Source organism: Gymnogyps californianus, unplaced genomic scaffold (assembly GCF_018139145.2).
Source record: "Gymnogyps californianus isolate 813 unplaced genomic scaffold, ASM1813914v2 HiC_scaffold_46, whole genome shotgun sequence".
NCBI lineage: Eukaryota > Metazoa > Chordata > Aves > Accipitriformes > Cathartidae > Gymnogyps > Gymnogyps californianus.
Window position 1 is genome coordinate 4178 of NW_026114356.1, and position 19503 is coordinate 23680.

Here is a 19503-nt window from a genome sequence, read left to right on the forward strand (position 1 = left end):
GAAGAAAAAGTTAAAATCTATGAAAAAATCTAGATTACAATACTAGATTGACTTCACACAGCTTGAATTTGCAGCTGTTCTTTGCTTTTAACTCCCTCTCACCCAAATATATTGACTTCCTTCAAGAAAAGGAGTTCTCTTACGCAAAATGTGTCATGTTCACATAAATTTGTATTATTCAGAACAAAACAGTTTTGCTGGCAGAGACTGTGGGTTTGCAGGGACATTTAAGCTTTCATTTAACTGAAAAACAGTCAAGTCTTTGTGTCTACAAATTTTACATTTAATAGTTCCACAAATTTGGCAGAAGTTCATGATGATGTCTAGGATGTCTTCACCAAATCGTAGACATAAATATGGAAATCATCATCAAACTTGATGAAATAGACAGATGGTTTGGCTTCAACTTGATGAATGACCATGCCAGTCCGTTTTGAGCCATCTTCTTTGGCATATTCCACTTGTTTGCCTACCAGGCTGTCCACAACTTCACCTGGTTCCCGTTCTGCAGGAGGTGAATCATCTGTAATGTGAAAATACAATGTACTTTGGTAGACATTTATGGATTTTTTCCAATATACAAAACTGCAGAGCCTTCTTTAAAAGTTAAGAAACAATCACAAGTTTAAAACGCAGAGTACGTCTAAAACAAGTTGAGTTGTTCAGACAAGCACCTAACTATTGCCATGCTTCTAGAAAGCACAGTCACAGATTTATCCAAAATGTCAATGCAAACATCCCATTGCAACAAAACCACATCTTCCAAGCTAAGTGTAACCTCCTTAATCAATAATGCTGTTAAAAGGGGCTTTTGATTTCACACTAGAATGGATACTGTTGTAAAAGTCTAACTATATTATTTGCTTTTCTAGCAAAATCTACCCAGAAGTATCCTTAAGGACACAATTCACATTGTCTGTAAAAGATTCAGATTCAGGGAAGGTAGCTCATAGTTTGGAGTGTCTTCGAAACAGAGGTAAGTAGTAGATAGTCTCAGGAAAAAAAGAGCGCATTAAAAACTTAATTCTTAAGTATGGAAAGCATAAGCCTTTTAGCTTATTTTTCTAAGATGGAAGAAAGCAAAGCAGAATTTAAAAAGGAATTGCAAGGTATTTGGAGGTGCCAACTCTGAAAGAGCTTGCTTTATTTGTTTCTTTAGGGATAGGAAGGTCACTTTTTCCATTAACATTTGTGGCTCACTCTCTTCAAGCCACAGATATGTTGCTTTTTGTTAGGCTGGAAAAAATCTAAAACCATAGGATTACTACAGAGGTTATGCAAATAAGTGCCACTTGTTTACTCAGCCATCAGACTATTTGTTATCAGTGCTAGATCTGAAGGAAAACAGTCTCAGAAACTCAATGAATGAATTTTAAATATTATTTATGTAGTGCATTGCATAGCCAAACACTAGTTATCTAATTAATAATTTACTTTAAAGCCAAAATTGCCTCTCTGTCAGAGAAGTGCTTTTGAGGTGCAGGAAAGAAATGAGAGTACAATATTCTTGACAAATTTTTTTCTTCTTTTTGCACTGGCTATCCAAATCTCTTGAACAATACTGATTCTGTGAAAATCCTTCTATATTTATAGGAAAAAACCCAATAACTTTCACTTCAAGAAAGGAAGAAAAAATATCCCTCCTAACCTATTGAAAAATGTTTCCTGTTTATGTGTTTAAACATGTGAGAGAAAATGAGTTTTCAAAAGATTAGTGCTTCTTTCCTCCAATAAACTATTCAAGAGCTTTCCAAACTGAAGATGCCTACCCAAACTAAATTAATCTGACTATTTAGGTAGCCCCAAAACATTATTCTTATAAGAACTGCTTCAGAAATACAACTCCTTGAGATGGCTCTTGATTTGTGACACTTCTATAAGAAAATAACAATGGAAGGCTTCTAGTTTGTCAGTTTCTGTTAAAAAAAAAAAAAATCTAAGTGTAATCTCTTCCACAATAGTACGTATATCTTTATCAGAATTAGGAATTATTACAGAAAAGGATTTTCCGGTATTTATTGCATATTTCACCACTGATTCAAGTAAAATATTTCAGAAGTTGTTTAATACAGATGTATTTTCTGTTGTGCTGTAACCTTTGTTAGTTTTGATACTTAAAATGATCCCCTTGTTTGTCAACTCTCTTTTCCATACATAAACCATAAGCCAAACAATAATACAAAGAGAGATGCTGCTTTCCAGAAGAAAAAAGTAACTGGCCTACTTACTGGAATCAGGCATAATGCGAAGGTCACCTTCTTTATAGTCATCTAAGAGTTGGTACATGTACAAGACAGGATCTTTCTCGTAGGTAATATAAAACCATGTGTTCATAATAGGAGCTCGAGCCAAGACCATCCCCCTCCATTCATCTTTTGAGCCATCCTCTGTCTCAAACATATGTTCCACAGCTTTGCCAATCATTGTGTCTGCCAGGTGGGCATCGCTAATTCGAGATGAAGCTGAAATGGTAGCAGTTCATAAGTATGTCCATTCAAAAGTACAGAAATAAGTCTTTGTAAAAAATAATCTTTATCCAGATTCATGAATAAATTTGTTTGAAAGTTAGTCAATTCACATGCAAAACAAATACTGTCCATTCCAGAGAGTTGAAGACCAAAGAACTGCAGAACTTGAAGAATTATTTTAACATGTTAACACTCTTATCGACATTTTCCATCATTGTACACCCCCCCCCCCCAATTAATCAAACTATCATAATACAAGGTAAAGGGAGACCAATATAGGCCACAGCAAAGAATAGTGTCTGTATTTTAAATATTTGTATTGTGGGAGGAGGGGAGGAAGAGAGATTAAATCACAGAGCAGCTGTATGAAGTTATTAATGAAGGTGTTCAGTTTGGTTCCCCCTAACCCCATTCTAGAGACTGCTACTGATCTCTTTGCAGTCAGGAAAACCAAGAACTTATTCCATTCAGAAATAAGTAATTACTAGGGTAAACTTTACAGTTTGGAAAAACCTGCAGTTTAACAATTCAGTGCTAATTATGAAAATCAATAAAGCCTTGTTACTAGTCAAGTTATTTCACTCAGAAAATGCTTTTTTCCCCTCTGTTTGTATTAATACCTAGGGAAAGCACATGAAAAAAACCTCAATCAAACACATAATTACTGTCAAACACACACAAGACAACATAGCCAGGACATTTCTCAGCTGGCTCAGAGTTTAAATTTTAATAGAAATATCAATGTTACATGTACATAAGCTTGTTCGGGATAAGACTCTAAACAAGAAAAAAATATAGAATTTACTGCATACCATTTAAAGACAAAAGACAGCACTATGCTCTCTGGTATCATCAAATCTTTGTGAAATCAAGAAAAATTAAACAGAGCATTTAGATTATCTGCCATGTGATGAAAAGTAATTTAATAAAATTTAAATGTTCTGACAACATATGCGCATATAGGAAAAACCCTCTTACCAACTCTGTCTGGAAGGACTTCAAGTGCTGAAACTCTTTCATCTTTGTGCAGTTCTAGTCCATACACACAATCAAATCCATCATACTTTATAAGATAGAGAGAGGGATTTACAGGAACTTGATCAAGAACTGTGCCCTTCCATTGTGTTACAGGTCCACTCCCTTCTTTCCAGCCATGCTGTATTCTGCAGCCTACAATGTTTCTTCGTGGCTGAGAAATAGGTTTGCTTGGTCCAACATTGTTTCTATGCTTTCTGTACACAGATACAAACATAACATTAAACAAGTACATACTCAAAATTCTACTCCAGACAAGAGCTGTATGGTTTAAGAAGGCGATATATTATTATATATTAATAAAGATACATTAAATTCTAACACGTACAGCTTAGTGCACCTTATTCAAATTAAGGTATAAAGCATATTACATTGTACTGGAAAAAGAAAAAAAAACCACAATGAAAAGTAGTGGAACACTTTCAACATTTTGTATAAGGTTGCTTTCATAATAGTAGTTTCTAAAACTAGTTTGCTTAAGCCAAAAGAACTATTTTAGCCATTGCTACCCTGAACATCAAAAGTAAAACTTGCTTGTTAAAACACTAAATCAGGTCTCAAAGAGCAATATTACCTAACAGTATTATACTTTTGCTACTTTGTTGCTCTCTGCAGAACAGTAAACATAAATCCCTTACCTCAGGAGGAAAAAGTCAGTGGAAACATTAGTGGTGGTTGACTAAAATTCTTCAAAGCATTTGTTTTCCCTAACCTGTGTTGGCACCTGAAGGAAATTTCGCTTCCCTCTGCACTTACAGGTATCTTTGACTTCAAGTGTTTTTAAAGACACATGGTAGCGACAATATTCTTCTAACATTCCTTTTTAGTACAACACAAGAAAAATGATATACAAAGGTCACAGCAATAGAAGGGATACTCTTTAAAGCAGATAATAAATATACTTTTTACCCTTCCTCAGTTTTTTAATCCAACTTGCACAGAAAGATTCCTTCTGGTAAATATCAGTTGCTCTGATAAACAGTCATGTAAGCTATTTGACAGTTTCAACCCACTAAAACAGTGTTACACAAGTTTTATTCTACTCAGTTAAAAAAACAAAACAGTAACTGATAGTTGTGAATACAACATATGAAGAAACATATGAACATTACGACAGTACATTGGTGATAAATGTATATTATCTTTATTTTAGCATGTTACAATATGCATATTCATTCCTAAAATGATATTTAGAGGATTGCCTGATTAAAATTCTCATGAATGTTAGCTAATTCCAAAATAAATTTCTGGATTAGTTACCAGTTATAGTACACTTCATTTAAAAGGCAATAAAATATACACATCACTAGCATGCTTAAAAGCAACATCTAAAAAAAGAAAAATCAGTTGCAGAAAACAACATCCATCCTTAGATTAGTGACAGTGATCAAAGAGAAATGTCTCCAGGAATAATGAAAGCTCACAGAGCAGCCCACGTATGACAGAGATTCAAAAGACACAAATAGCAATCATATCAGTAAAGTCTCATAATTAGTCTTAAAGAATAATAAAAACAGTATATAAAATTAGTAATGCTGAAGATGTAATAACTCTATTAAAAACAAGATGTACAATTCCTTCAGCAGCTTGTCCCACCTCCAGACTTTCATTCTCCATGAAAATCTTAGCAGAGTTCCAGAGTATCTTTTGTCAAATTTAACTTTTGTGATGATTTAACCTTATCAAGAAGGTCAGTCTGCATTCATAATCTGTATTGTCAAGGTTAGGAGTATTACAGAAATGCTAACCTCTTCCAGTTAAGAGGCACTACCTTGCAAAGTTGGTTCTAATTTTCCACAGAAACTTGAACACATGTTCAAATACTAGTTCTTGCTCAAGTCTTACTTTTTTTTTTAATTATAATAGTCTCAGTAATATTTTATTATGAAGAAATGAGAGATCTGGTTCTTGGGCACAATGAAAATGAGTTTGTTTTGCATGCAATTAATTTATTTAGTTTTAACAAATCTTAATTGCATTTTAAGGCATCCTCACAGAATAAAACCGACTGCTACTGAAGCGAAAAAGTTAAAGTTGAAAAAGGTAAAATAATACTGTTCACGTTTAACCACACAGTCAATTTTACTTTCTGCCCATAAAGCATAATCATAACATTTAAATTTTTACAATTAAGTGAAAAGCTTCAGTCATTTTAAAAAATATAATGGAAAAAGACTACATAATTAAGTTCAAATTGGTAACTACCTTTTAAAATGCCTTGGAGAGAGCAAAAAGCATTATAAATGCAGTTACAAATCAAGCAGCAGCTAGGTATACTTGCAGTTCAAGTTTTTCTTTGTCTGAAGGCTGTACTACTGGATAGCCACTCATTCTCATTTGTAGTGGTTCATATAGCAAGAAATATGATTTTCAAACGAATAAACTGCCAAAGAAAAACTATTTTTGCTTGCATCTGAACATGTAATAAGAAAGAAAACATAGGTTTCTAACTGACTACAAATAATAGAATTGTAGAATGGTCAGCCTTTAAAGACCATCTAGTTCCAACCCTTCTATCATGGGCAGGGACATCTTCCACTTGATCAGATTGCTCAAAGCTCCATCCAACCTGACCTTGAACACTTCCAATGATGGGGAATCCACAACTTCTCTGGGCAACCTGTTCCAGTGTCTCACCACCCTCATCGTAAAAAATTTCTTCCTTTTATCCAATCTAAATCTACCCTCTTTCAGTTTAAAACCATTGCCCCTCTTCCTATCACTACAGGCCCTGGCAAAAAGTCTCTTTCCGTCTTTCTTATAAGCCTCCTTTATATACTGAAAAGCCACAATAAGGTCTCCCCAGAGCCTTCTCTTCTCCAGGCTGAACAACCCCAGCCTTTCTTCATAGGAGAGGTGTTCCAGCCCTCTGGTCATTTTTGTGGCCCTCCTCTGGACCCACTCTAACAGGTCCATGTCTTTCTTGTACGGGGGACCCCAGAACTGGATGCAGTACTCCAGGTGGAGTCTCACAAGAGCGGAGTAGAGGGGCAGAATCTCCTCCCTCAACCTGCTGGCCACACTTCTTTGTATGCAGCCCAGGATACGGTTGGCTTTCTGGGCTGCAAGCACACATTGCCGGCTCATGTCCAATTTTTCATCCACCACTATTCCCAAATCCTTCTCCACAGGGCTGCTCTCAATCCATTCATCCCCCAGCCTGTATTGATACTGGTGATTGCCCTGACCCGGGTGCAGGACCTTGCACTTGGCCTTGTTGAACTTCATGAGGCTCACATGGGCCCACCTCTCAAGCCTGTCAAGGTCCCTCTGGATGGCATCCCTTCCCTCAAGCAAATCAGCTGCACCACTCAGCTTGATCTCATCTGCAAACTTGCTGAGGGTGCACTCAATCCCACTATGTCATTAATTAAGATATTAAATAGTATTGGTTCCAGTATGGACACTTGAGGGACACCACTCATTACTGGTTTCCACTTGGACATTGAGCTGTTGACTATAACTCTTTGGATGCAGCCATCCAGCCAATTCCTTATCCATCTAACAGTCCATCTGTCAAATCCATAGCTCTCCAATTTAGAGGTAAGAATGTTGTGGGGGACCATATCAAAGGCCTTACAGAAGTCCAGGTAGATGACATCAGTTGCTCTTCCCTTGTCCACTGATGCAGTCACTCCATTGTAGGCAGCCACCAGATTAGTCAGGAACGATTTGCCCTTGGTGAAGCCATGTTGGCTGTCTCTAATCACCTCTCTGTCTTCCACATGTTTTGACATGTCTTCCAGGAGGATCTGTTCCATGATCTTACCGGGCACAGAGGTGAGGCTGACTGGTTGGGAGTTCCCAGGGTCCTCCTTATTACCCTTTTTCAAAATGGGTGTGATAATATAAAAAATGGGTGTGTAATAATAGCTACCAGTATACTTCCATATAAGATAATAGTAACTTTCTCAAACCTCTTTTTATATCAATAGTATGTTGTTTCTGTGATAAGCAGAGTAACACATATGTACATAACCTTTTGAGATGCTATAATCAGAAAACCCAAACTGTTTCCCTTCTGTTTTATTAGAATTATCTTTAAAATTCCACAAACTTTTGTTCTTAAAAGACTGGGATAACGTTTCAATCCCCTAGACATTCAATATTTCAATTGCCCTACATATATAAAACACAGAGGCAGGAAAAACAGATAACACCAAGTCCTAAAAATACTTCTTGATGCATCAGTTATGCCCTCATTGTAAAAGTTTCAGATCCTCTTACTTCATAGAAATCATAGAAACATTTAGGTTGGAAGAGACCTTTAAGATCATAGAGTCCAACCGTAAACCTAACACTGCCAAGTCCACCACTAAACCAGGGTTGTTTCTCTCACATATTCTCACTCCTCTCTTCCAGCTGCTGTTGTGCAGCAGTTTTTACCCTTTCTTAAATATGTTATCACAGAGGCACTACCACCGTTGCTGATTGGCTCAGCTTTGGCCAGTGGCAGGTCCATCTTGGAGCCATCCGGAACTGGCTCTGTCCGACATGGGGGCAGCTTCTGGCATCTTCTCACAGAAGCCACCCCTGCAGCCCCCCCCACTACCAAAACTTTGCCACATAAACTCAATACAGACAGTAATTGCTGAGTGATCTCCCTGTCCTTATCTCGACCCACGAGCTTTTTGTCATATTTTTCTCCCCCTGTCCTGTTGAGAAGGGGGAGCGATAAAGTGGCTTGGTGGGCACCTGGCAGCCAGCCAAGGTCAACCCACCAGAACTGTCCAAGATAAATTGACCTGAGATGACTCAACTGGCAGGTCAGCTGTTAGTCTGGTAGAGCCCAATAGCTATCTGAACATCTGTACAGTGATAGCACAGATGTACCTCAGATACATTTTGGTTTATCTTTTTTTTTTTTAATCTTGATTAAAGATAGTATAGATAGTTAGCCTTTTTATAGCTGTCAAAACTAGATAGCATGTACTGTAGTACAGCCTGTGTGGACTTCATTATTATTTCTTTCCCTCTTTCTCTCTCAGTTCCTTGCCACCAATCTTCATATCATCTTTTATCTACCTAAATGTGTAGACAGGCACTTTTGCATAATACCATTGTCTTCATCTGCTGTTCAGGTATACCCTTAGAAAGAATATAGCCCTTTCTTCCTTTGCAGAACCTTCTGTGTGTATAAACACAGTATTTTCATCCTATTCGAACACAATTTAACCTTTTAAGTATGGCTGAACACACCATAAGAGAACTGGTATTTATCTTCAGGGTTATGACACCCCAGGTTGTACCAGTTTAGATTTTTAATTTAATCTTCAGTGGGGCAGGGAAAAGCTTTAAGAACAAGATGTCTAAAGATTCTTAGTAAGAAAATGCAGAAATTGAAGTCTGATCCATCATAGACATGGAAGTGTCCTCCTAATTTTCCTAAGTATAAAGTTAGGTAGGAATCTCAACCTGTGAAAAATCCTGTTTATTAACTCACTGATCGCTCCTCTTTTAAATATAAAATTAAAAAAAAAATTTGAACCTTATAAAAAAATTGCATTTAAGAAAAGTACAATTCAAAAACCAATCCCCAGAAATATAAAATTCAACCTCTTTGCATACAAACATTACTTGATAAATAATAAAAAACCCCCAACCAAACAAAAAAACCCCTACCACCCACAGCTTCTAAATTCATTATAAATACTTATTTTTTCTTCAAGAGTTTTATTCTACAGAAGCTTCCGGGAAATTTTTCTGTTGCTCTAAAGTATGTAGCTAAATCATTACAAAATGTTTCTTCCAATAGGATCCTTGGTGCTTTGCATGCACAATACATTACTATTTAATAAGAGTTAAATAAATATTAAAGGCAGTCTTGCACACATTACATTTACTTCACTCTAGTCACATACTGCTTTGAACTAATTATCTCCAAGTTCTTTAGAGCTCTGCTCTTCTGAAAGTCCACAACATTTAAAATATCTGGATTTTAACTGTTTTAGAGGTGAGATAAGCCTTAATGAGTGCACAAAAGTGTCCATTAATACTGCATACATAGGTTACATTCTAAATCCGTAAGGGTACTTAGCCTTCTGCAAGTGTTCATCCCACAGCTCACAATACATCCAAGCGCTTCCATTGAGGGTATCAGGTTAAGAAGTCCTTGCCACTGACAGTATCTAGTTTGCCTGGCTCTGCCCACATCTATTACACATCAGTTTTCCTTTCAGATTGGCTAGGTCTCTTGACCTGCCAAACCCATTTGTCTTTAAACCACAGTTGTTAAAGCTACCTGCCACTCCAGAATACTGAGTTCAAACAAAACAAGAAGTCTTTCACTTCTTCCTAAACTTGTTTTAAAGACCTTACTTTCCAAGCATTGCCTTACACAAATGTTCTTTCTGTATTATCCTTCTCCCCAGCTTCAGCTTCCATCCCTCCATCCAAGTCATTTTACCATCGCTTTATAGAAAAATTCTTTCAGTCATCTGACAACAAGCAGTCCAATCACTTGCCTAACTTTTCTGCATGTCAGTTCCTCATAACAATACTCTCTCTCTCAGGATCACTGCAGCATTTCTTCCTGACCTAGCCTCTTTGCACAGCTAGCTGCAATACACGGCCTCTCTGTGGTTTCTGGTCACAAAGAACTTATAGCTTTCACCTCTGAAAAACTCTGCATTTCAGTCAATACCCAAACCACATAAAGAGTGTAAAGCAGAATACAAGACAAACGCAAAAAGTCTCTTTGGTCTTCAGCAGCACAACAAATGCCACACTCCCCAATTATGGTTGCAATTCTACCCGTCCCACATAACGCTGGATAGAAAGAAAACATACATGTGGACTTCAGAGAGCTTTGCTGCCAAACTCCAGTGAGTCTTTGCTAAGCATGCATGAACAGCAATTGCTCAGTGCTTATTTGTCCAGAGTTGAATTTTTTTATTAGTAGTTCACTAGTTTTTCCATTAGGACAAGCTATGTCCTTATCAAAGATATATGCGCTCTAAAATTTCATCTCTCTGCTTTAAAAGTTAAGATATTAGATCCAGAAAGGCTATAGTTTCTTTCTTTGGCTGAAGTTTTCTTAGAAGTTCACTCCAAGTAGCTTAAAGCATACATCTATAATGAGAAATACAAGTCTTAATGGCTGATCTTGGGCATTCGAAAGCAATTGCAAACAAGGACTTCCAAATTTAAATATGAAGTAGCTTCCAGCATAAACAGAGCCATGGACAGACTCACAGCACTATTTTTATTTTCTCCCAGTACCAAAGGATTCTTCTATGCCTTCTTTAGAAGCATTTCCCACCTGCTATGTCATCTACCCTAGCATGCTGTATTAACTCCGAAATAAGAGGACACTGTCTTTAATCCTTAACCTTGGAGCAATCCAAATTTTGACCAGCTCCTAGACACTGGTCTTTCCATTCTGTTAGAGGAAGCATATTTCTTCAGAGTTTTAGAATCAGTGGTCCCTTCCCTCCTTCCAACTGGTGATCTCTCATTTACAATTAAATTTCCGAACTATTGCCAAACTATTTCCTTTGTACTTTAAACCAGATCAATTTTTTTCATTATGGTACATAAAACCCAACAGCTCATAGTTGTTTGGGTTTTTTTTTTTTAAATCTTATATTACTAACCAGTTTTAAGAAAAAAAGAAAAGAGTCACTGGATATGAGAATGGGGTTTTTTTTGTTGTTTTGTTTTAATTTTTAATTTGATTCCATTTTGAAACGAATAATTTTACCAACAAGTTCTGCAAATGGACTAAAATTAGTTAATACTGTTGAGAAGCTAAGTCCTGCCCAGTAACCTCAAAATCACTTTATAAGCCCTAACCCCACCAGCCTTTCTCCCCTTGATAAGTGAATATGCATCAGAAAACAGTTGTTTTTCCTCACTGTTCAGCAGCCAACACTTATGAAGAGAATCAATGAAAACAAATACTGATCAGAATGAATTTTAAGCACATGTATCCTCCATGCATACACAACTGTATGCTGTAAAGCAAAAGAGAAAGAACTATACCAGTAATTCAGGTGAGCATTTTACCTTATGAATCTGAAAGGTGAAACACACTCTACAACCACAAAGAACTTTATCTAGTACAGCTGAAAACAAGTTAAAATATTAGTAACAAATATGACAGATAAGCACTTTACATATGTTAAGCAACTGAGAGTTTCAAGGTATACAGAATGAATAGAATCACCAATATTTCTAGAGAAAGAGCAAACAAGTTTTCCTATTTTATAGTTAAAGCCAGTAAATTAATTAAGACTGTCAGTTGTAGATTGCCAGAAAGGAAATCCATTCCTGTTCCAAGTACACAGTGATTTTTGAGTGATGGGGGGGGGCAACATAGACACCGTTTCCCTTCTACAGGGAGGCAATCATATAATATCCTTCTTTCAGACCTGCTTACCACTCATTGCTTTGTTGAAACAGTATATATGTAAGCATATGAATACTAACTACACATTAGTTTCTTCCCTGTTCTCTGCAGCTGAAGTTTTCAGAGGAGAAATGGTTCCTTTAGTGTTTTCTCATTTCCAATAGTATCTTTCTTCAAGTTTGAGACATGACTTTTTTCCTCTACTGTCCTGGTTTCGGCTAGGACAGAGTTAATTTTCTTCCTAGTAGCTGGTATAGTGCTGTGTTTTGGATTTAGTAGGAAAATAATGTTGATAACACACTGATGTTTTCAGTTGTTGCTAAGTAGTGTTTATACTAAGTCAAGGATTTTTCAGCTTCTCGTACTCAGCCAGCAAGAAGGCTGGAGGGGCACAAGAAGCTGGGAGGGGACACCATCAGGACAGCTGACCCAAACTGGCCAAAGGGATATTCCATACCATATGACATCATGCCCAGTATATAAACTGGGGGAGTTAACTGGGAGGGTGGATCGTGGCTCAGGAACTAACTGGGCATCGGTCAGCGGGTGGTGAGCAATTGCATTGTGCATTGTGCATCACTGGTGGGTTTTTTTGTTGTTGTTTGTTTGTTTTTTTCCCTTCCTCCCCCTCCTTTTTGTTATATTCCTTTTCATTACTATTATTATTATTGTATTTCATTATTACTATTGTTAGTATTATATTTTACTTTAGTTATTAAACTGTTCTTATCTCAACCCACGAGTTTTACTTTTTTTTTCCCCCTCTTTCCTCCTCCTCACCCCACTGGGAGGGGAAGGGGGAAGCGGCTGCGTGGTGCTGAGTTGCTGGCTGGGGTTAAACCACGACATCTACATAGCAGGCAACCTGCGACAACAAGAGCTACTGGTATTAAAAATGCTTCAGACATTGTCAATATCCTTCTAGAAGCAGAATGTTCCAGCTGCGAACAATACACTGAACATCTGGCCAGATTTTCCAGAAACTCAACGTCTGCCTCTCATGCTGTTTTTTATAGGATCTAAGCATTTCAAAATTAATCTCCAGTTTCTCTACAAGCATAGCTATTTCTAGAAGATCTTCAGAAGCAGCACAAGTAGCTAGCTCCACTAACAATGCATTGTTTTTTTCTTTCTGAAAAAATGAAAAATTATTGTAATTCAGCCTTGGGCATGTGAGTTGCACCTCCTTGTAAAATAATGAGACATAAGGTTGAATCTTGTCTGTCCTCTAAAACAGAAGCTAACTTTTCCACCTATTAATGTCAAAGCTAAAAAGTCCTCTGGACCATCTGTTTTAACACCTTGTGCAATCATATCTTTTAAGAACTAAAACTCCTAGTTTCTATCACATATAAGATCTGTCCATCTGAAGAGCTTGAATCAAGTTCCATAACCAATGCAAATATTGGCCGAGTTTTCCTACTAATTGTTAAGCAGGAAAAGTTAACACTGGGATTTAATGTAATCTTGTTTCTGTGAGAAGTGTTAAAGGGATGTTTTTTTTCCTGTATTTGTAAAGTTATGGATGAACTCAGCAAATGTCTCTCCTGTAGTGACATAAAAAAGGTGAACAAGATTTGGTAGAAAAGAAACCTCTCCTTTCTATTCCCTTAATTTCCCAGGACATTGGTAATTAAGTTACGACTTCACTGACAAGTTGGTGAATTTTATTTCTTCCATTGGGAGCCTTAACACTTAATTCTGCTACTATGTAGATAGTCCAATCCCCTAATGAAGTATGCTAATCCTGGCCCTCAGAAGCAAGAAGAATTTATCATTGTTCAATTCTCTTCATACAGCTTAAGAAAAATGTTATCCTAGCTTTTTTTGGAGAATAGCGGAAGGAGAAGACTTTCCTCAGCAGTAAACAACATGATCCATACAACCTCAAATAATTTTTTAAAAATGGTTATGCAAAACAATATGCTTTAACTAAACTCTCAAGTATATTTGAGTTTTATCAGCATTTTCTTTTACTAACATTTCTGGAAAAAAAGGTTACTAACTCATACAAAAAAGAAAGCAACAGTTTTCATAAAAATGTCTATATTATCAGTCTACAGCTTTTCCACTTATTCCTGAACTATTCTGTATGCTGAAGGCTTCAGAGACAGATGTTAAGTGCATTCTCCCTCTCTGTAATATGTATAATGAAATAGCATCATACATAAGTAGGCTTGGAAGAGTCCTCAAAATTATCATCTACTTTAAATGGTTTTCTTGACAGAAGGTTAAGTTGATTATAGCTAAGCCACGTTTTCCAAGTCTTGTGTTTTCTGTTTACTATCTTTCTGTACTTTCCAATTATTTTTGAAGAAGTATGCAGCCCAAAATGCTTCTTTCAAATTTTGTAAGCATAGCTATATTTTATCTTTCAAATCACTAATGGAATTCGAATGAAAACTAATCCAAGGACATGCCAAGTATGGTTTATCAGAACTCCCCAGGAGACCATGCAAGAAGTTCAGCTGTAGATTATTCTTGTAGGTAGAAGAAACTAACCTTCCTAATGAAAACTACCTCTCAGTGTGCACCTATAATTTGCATGTTTCTTATACTACAGCTTCCATAAAGTTAAAGTCAGCAATGTTTCTGATTTGAAGAAGGGTAGCTGACCAAAAACACAAAGCAACTTTATTCCTTTTTAGATCAACCCAAGAGATGCATTGCTATTTAATTCATATATGGCACAAGACAACCAAATAAGTTTTCCTTCCTGCTAATAATGTGAGAAATTGATTCACGGCATCTTCCTATTTATTAAACACCTACCATTCACCAAAAACAGTCGATACTGGTAGACGTTTTACTGGCATTTCCCAAATGTGCTACTTAAAAGTAAAAGCTTTACTATTGTAATCATAGAATAATTTAGGTTGGAAAGGACCCTTAAGATCATCGAGTCCAACCATAAACCTAACACTGCCAAGTCCACCACTAAACCATGTCCCTAAGTGCCACGTCTACATGTCTTTTAAATACCTCCAGGGATGGTGACTCAACCACTTCCCTGGGCAGCCTGTTCCAATGCTTGATAACCCTTTCAGTGAAGAAATTTTTCCGAATATCCAATCTAAACCTCCCCTGGCACAACTTGAGGCCGTTTCCTCTCATCGTATCACTTGGTACTTGGGAGAAGAGACCGACACCCACCTCGCCACAACCTCCTTTCAGGTAGTTGTAGAGAGTGATAAGGTCTCCCCTCAGCCTCCTTTTCTCCAGGCTAAACAACCCCAGCTCCCTCAGCCGCTCCTCATAGGACTTGCTCTCTAGACCCTTCACCAGCTTCGTTGCCCTTCTTTGGACACTCTCCAGCACCTCAATGTCTTTCTTGTAGTGAGGGGCCCAAAACTGAACACAGCATTCGAGGTGCGGCCTCACCAGTGCCGAGTACAGGGGGACAATCACTTCCCTAGTCCTGCTGGCCACACTATTTCTGATACAAGCCAGGATGCTCTTGGCCTTCTTGGCCACCTGGGCACACTGCCGGCTCATGTTCAGCCGGCTGTCGACCAACACCCCCAGGTCCTTTTCCGCTGGGCAGCTTTCCAGCCACTCTTCCCCAAGCCTGTAGCGTTGCATGGGGTTGTTGTGACCCAAGTGCAGGACCCGGCACCTAGCCTTGTTGAACCTCATACAATTGGCCTCGGCCCATCGATCCAGCCTGTCCAGATCCCTCTGTAGAGCCTTCCTACCCTCAAGCAGATCAACACTCCTGCCCAACTTGGTGTCATCTGCAAACTTCCTGAGGGTGCACTCGATCCCCTCATCCAGATCATTGATAAAGATATTAAACAAAACTGGCCCCAATACTGAGCCCTGGGGAACACCACTTGTGACCGGCCACCAACTGGATTTAATGCCATTCACCACAACTCTTTGGGCCCGGCCATCCAGCCAGTTTTTTACCCAGAGAAGAGTACACCCATCCAAGCCATGAGCAGCCAGTTTCTCCAGGAGAATGCTGTGGGAAATGCTGTCAAAGGCTTTACTAAAGTCCGGGTAGACAACACCCACAGCCTTTCCCTCGTCCACTAAGCAGGTCACCTTGTCATAGAAGGAGATCAGGTTAGTCAAGCAGGACCTGCCTTTCATCAACCCATGCTGACTGGGCCTGATCACCTGGTTGTCCCATACATGCCGTGTGATGGCACGCAAGACGATCTGCTCCATAACCTTCCCCGGCACCGAGGACAGACTCACAGGCCTGTAGCTCCCCGGATCCTCCTTCCGGCCCTTCTTGTAGATGGGCATCACATTGGCTAACCTCCAGTCAACTGGGACCTCCCCGGTGAGCCAGGACTGCTGATAAATGATGGAAAGTGGCTTGGTGAGCACTTCCGCCAGCTCCCTCAGTACCCTTGGGTGGATCCCATCTGGCCCCATAGACTTGTGTGTGTCTAAGCGGTGTAGCAGGTTGCTAACCATTTCCCCTTGTATTATGGGGGCTTCGTTCTGCTTCCCGTCCCTGTCTTTCAGCTCACGGGGCTGGGTACCCAGAGAACGACTGGTCTTACTATTAAAGACTGAGGCAAAGAAGGCATTAAGTACCTCAGCCTTTTCCTCAGCCTTTGTCACTATGTTTCCCCCCCGCATCCAATAAAGGATGGAGATTCTCCTTAGCCCTCCTTTTGTTGCTAATGTATTTATAGAAACATTTTTTATTGTCTTTTACGGCAGTAGCCAGATTAAGTTTTAGCTGGGCTTTGGCCCTTCTAATTTTCTCCCTGCATAACCTCATGACATCCTTGTAGTCCTCCTGAGTTGCCTGCCCCTTCTTCCAAAGGTCATAAACTCTCTTTTTTTTTTCCCTGAGTTCCAGCCAAAGCTCTCTGTTCAGCCAGGCCAGTCTTCTTCCCTGCCGGCTCTTCTTTTGGCACATGGAGACAGCCTGCTCCTGCGCCATTAAAGTTTTCCTTCTTGAAGAATGTCCAGCCTTCCTGGACTCCTTTGCCCTTCAGGACTGCCTCCCAAGGGACTCTGTCAACCAGGCCCCTAAACAGGCCAAAGTCTGCCCTCTGGAAGTCCAAGGTAGCAGTTCTGCTAACCCCTCTCCTTACTTCTCCGAGAATCAAAAACTCTATCATTTCATGATCGCTATGCCCAAGACGGCCTCCAACCATCACATCACCCACAAGTCCTTCTCTGTTTGCAAACAACAGGTCCAGCAGGGCCCCTTCCCTAGATGGCTCACTCACCAACTGTGTCAGGAAGTTATCATCTTCCACACACCCCAGGAACCTCCTAGACTGTTTCCTCTCCGCTGTATTGTATTTCCAGCAGACATCTGGTAAGTTGAAGTCCCCCACGAGAACAAGGGCTAGCGATCGTGAGACTTCTCCCAGCTGCTTATAGAATATTTCATCTGCCTCTTCATCCTGGTTGGGTGGTCTATAACAGACTCCCACCATGATATCTGCCTTGTTGGCCTTTCCCCTGGTTCTTACCCATAAACACTCAACCCTTTCATCACCATCGTCAAGCTCTAGACAGTCAAAACACTCCCTAACATACAGGGCTACCCCACTGCCTCTCCTTCCTTGCCTATCCCTTCTGAAGAGCTTATAGCCATCCATTGCAGCACTCCAGTTGTGCGAGTCATCCCACCATGTTTCCGTGATTGCAACTATATCATAGTTTTCCAGCTGCACAATGGCTTCCAACTCCTCCTGTGTGTTGCCTATGCTGCGTGCATTGGTGTAGATGCACTTCAGTTGGGCTATTGATCCTGCCACCTTTTTGGGGGAAAAGCCCTAATTCCTATGTGACCATTCTCAGGCGCTTCCGTGGTTTCCAACACATCAATAACCCTTGTGTCTTTGCTGCCATGTGGATCTCCATCCCCTACCTCCAGTGAGATGGCAGACCAAAGGACCTCGTTAGCACACCGTCCCTCAAACATTGGCGTGCTGCCACCAGGCTTATCTCTAGCGAGCCTGGTTTTATCCCCTTCCCCCTTCAAATCTAGTTTAAAGATCTTTCAACGAGCCCTGCTAACTCCTGTGCAAAGATCCTTTTCCCCCTTTGAGACAGGTGTACCCCGTCTGTCACCAGCAGGCCTGGTGTTGTGTAGACCAACCCATGATCCAAAAACCCAGAAATTTGCTGGTGACACCAGTCTCGGAGTCAGTTATTGATCTGCTGGCTCTTCCCGTTTCTTCCCTCATCATTCCCTGCAACTGGAAGGACAGAGGAGAACACTACTTGTGCTCCTGATCCCTTAACCAGTCGTCCCAAGGCCCTGAAGTCTCTCTTGATTGCCCTCGGACTTCTTGTTGCAACTTCATCGCTGCCTACCTGAAAAAGCAATAATGGATAATAATCCGAAGGCCGTACCAGGGTAGGAAGTTTTCTCTTCACATCTTTAACCCGGGCCCCAGGGAGGCAGCAGACTTCCCTAAGAAGTGGGTCCGGTCTGCATATTGGGCCTTCTGTTCCCCTCAGGAGAGAGTCTCCTATGACAATGATTTGTCTTTTTTTCTTTATGGAAGCGGTTTTGACGCAGGGCATAGGCCGACTTAACCTTGGTGACACCAACCTAGATGGACCATCGTCCTCGTCATTGTTCGGTTCTACTTGCAGAGCCTCATACCTATTGTACAAGGGCACCTGGGAAGGTGGGGTAGCCATGGAGGAGACGCACCTGCTGCACTAGGCAGGAACTTGTCACTATTGCCCCCTATCCCTTAAGTCACCACATTCAGTCAGGTGGAGAGAGGATAGGGAATCTTCCGTATCATGTGTCCTGTCTGCCTGAGACCTGTCCCAGGGAATGTAGGGTGCGATTCCAGTAGTCTGTCTGTCTCTCTCTCAGACTCCCTGATACTCCTCGACCTACTCATCTCCTCCCAGAGCTCTGTCACTAAGCTGAAGAGTTCCTCTACCTGGGCGCCCCTCCCACAGGTGTGCTCACTACTGCCATCTGGTACTGGCATAAGAGTAGGGCACACCCTGCAGCCTGACACCTGGGTAGCAGCGTGTTCCCATCGGAGCTCTGTCTGGGAAGCTGCGTCAGTCGCGGCAGGTGCAGAGTTTAGAGAGGACATAGCCTTCTGCCGGGTGGATACCATTGCTCCCTGGTCGACCTGGCAGAGCTACAGTGCCCTTCCTGCATGCCCTTCCTTGCAAACTGCCGCGCCATGCCCTTGCTGATGCACCACGCCCTGTTTGCCTGCCCTGGTCGCTAGCGCTCCCTAGGGGCTTCTTTTATACGGGGGGGGGGGGGGGGGGGGGAGGGCCTTGGCCGCCATTGCTCCTGGCCCCACCCAGGTCTTGTCAGCCGCTGTCGTGGGAGCTGCGGACTCCTGGCGGGTCTCTCCACTCCCCCGAGGTTCCCCCAGTTCAGGAAACCCCTCTGTGCACTGCACTAGAGTGCTCCGCTGCGGATCGTGCCAGCACCGGAGCTGCTTGCCTCAGCGACTGAGTATTTATCTTGAAGGTATTAAGCTGATAAGTAAAATCTTGTTACATGAAAAAGTTTTATTAGCAGAGCCAGATCATGGAAAGTTCAAAGAAATTTAGAAAATAGTACAAATGAAGCAGAGTAGCAATGGTCAGTACAATTTCTATATTTCATGGTGCCATGCAGAAAAGTTATTAAAAATAGGGCCCAAATTAGAATTTTGATCTTACTACAGACTGTCACTAACA

At 40.3% G+C, this 19503-nt stretch overlaps 1 protein-coding gene across 1 annotated transcript in view; it reads right to left on the minus strand.

Annotated features, from left to right (window-relative positions):
• Nucleotides 1-203: 203 nt before the first annotated feature.
• LOC127028869 (spindlin-Z) overlaps nucleotides 204-19503 on the minus strand; it is a 33302-nt gene continuing 14002 nt past the window's right edge. Inside the window, exons 3-5 of the mRNA XM_050914525.1 lie at nucleotides 3447-3700; nucleotides 2229-2462; nucleotides 204-523 (exon numbers count right to left, since the gene is read on the minus strand). Coding sequence (XP_050770482.1) covers nucleotides 324-523; nucleotides 2229-2462; nucleotides 3447-3700 — 688 coding nt within the window. The 3' untranslated portion in view covers nucleotides 204-323. The remainder of the gene's footprint in view (nucleotides 524-2228; nucleotides 2463-3446; nucleotides 3701-19503) is intronic.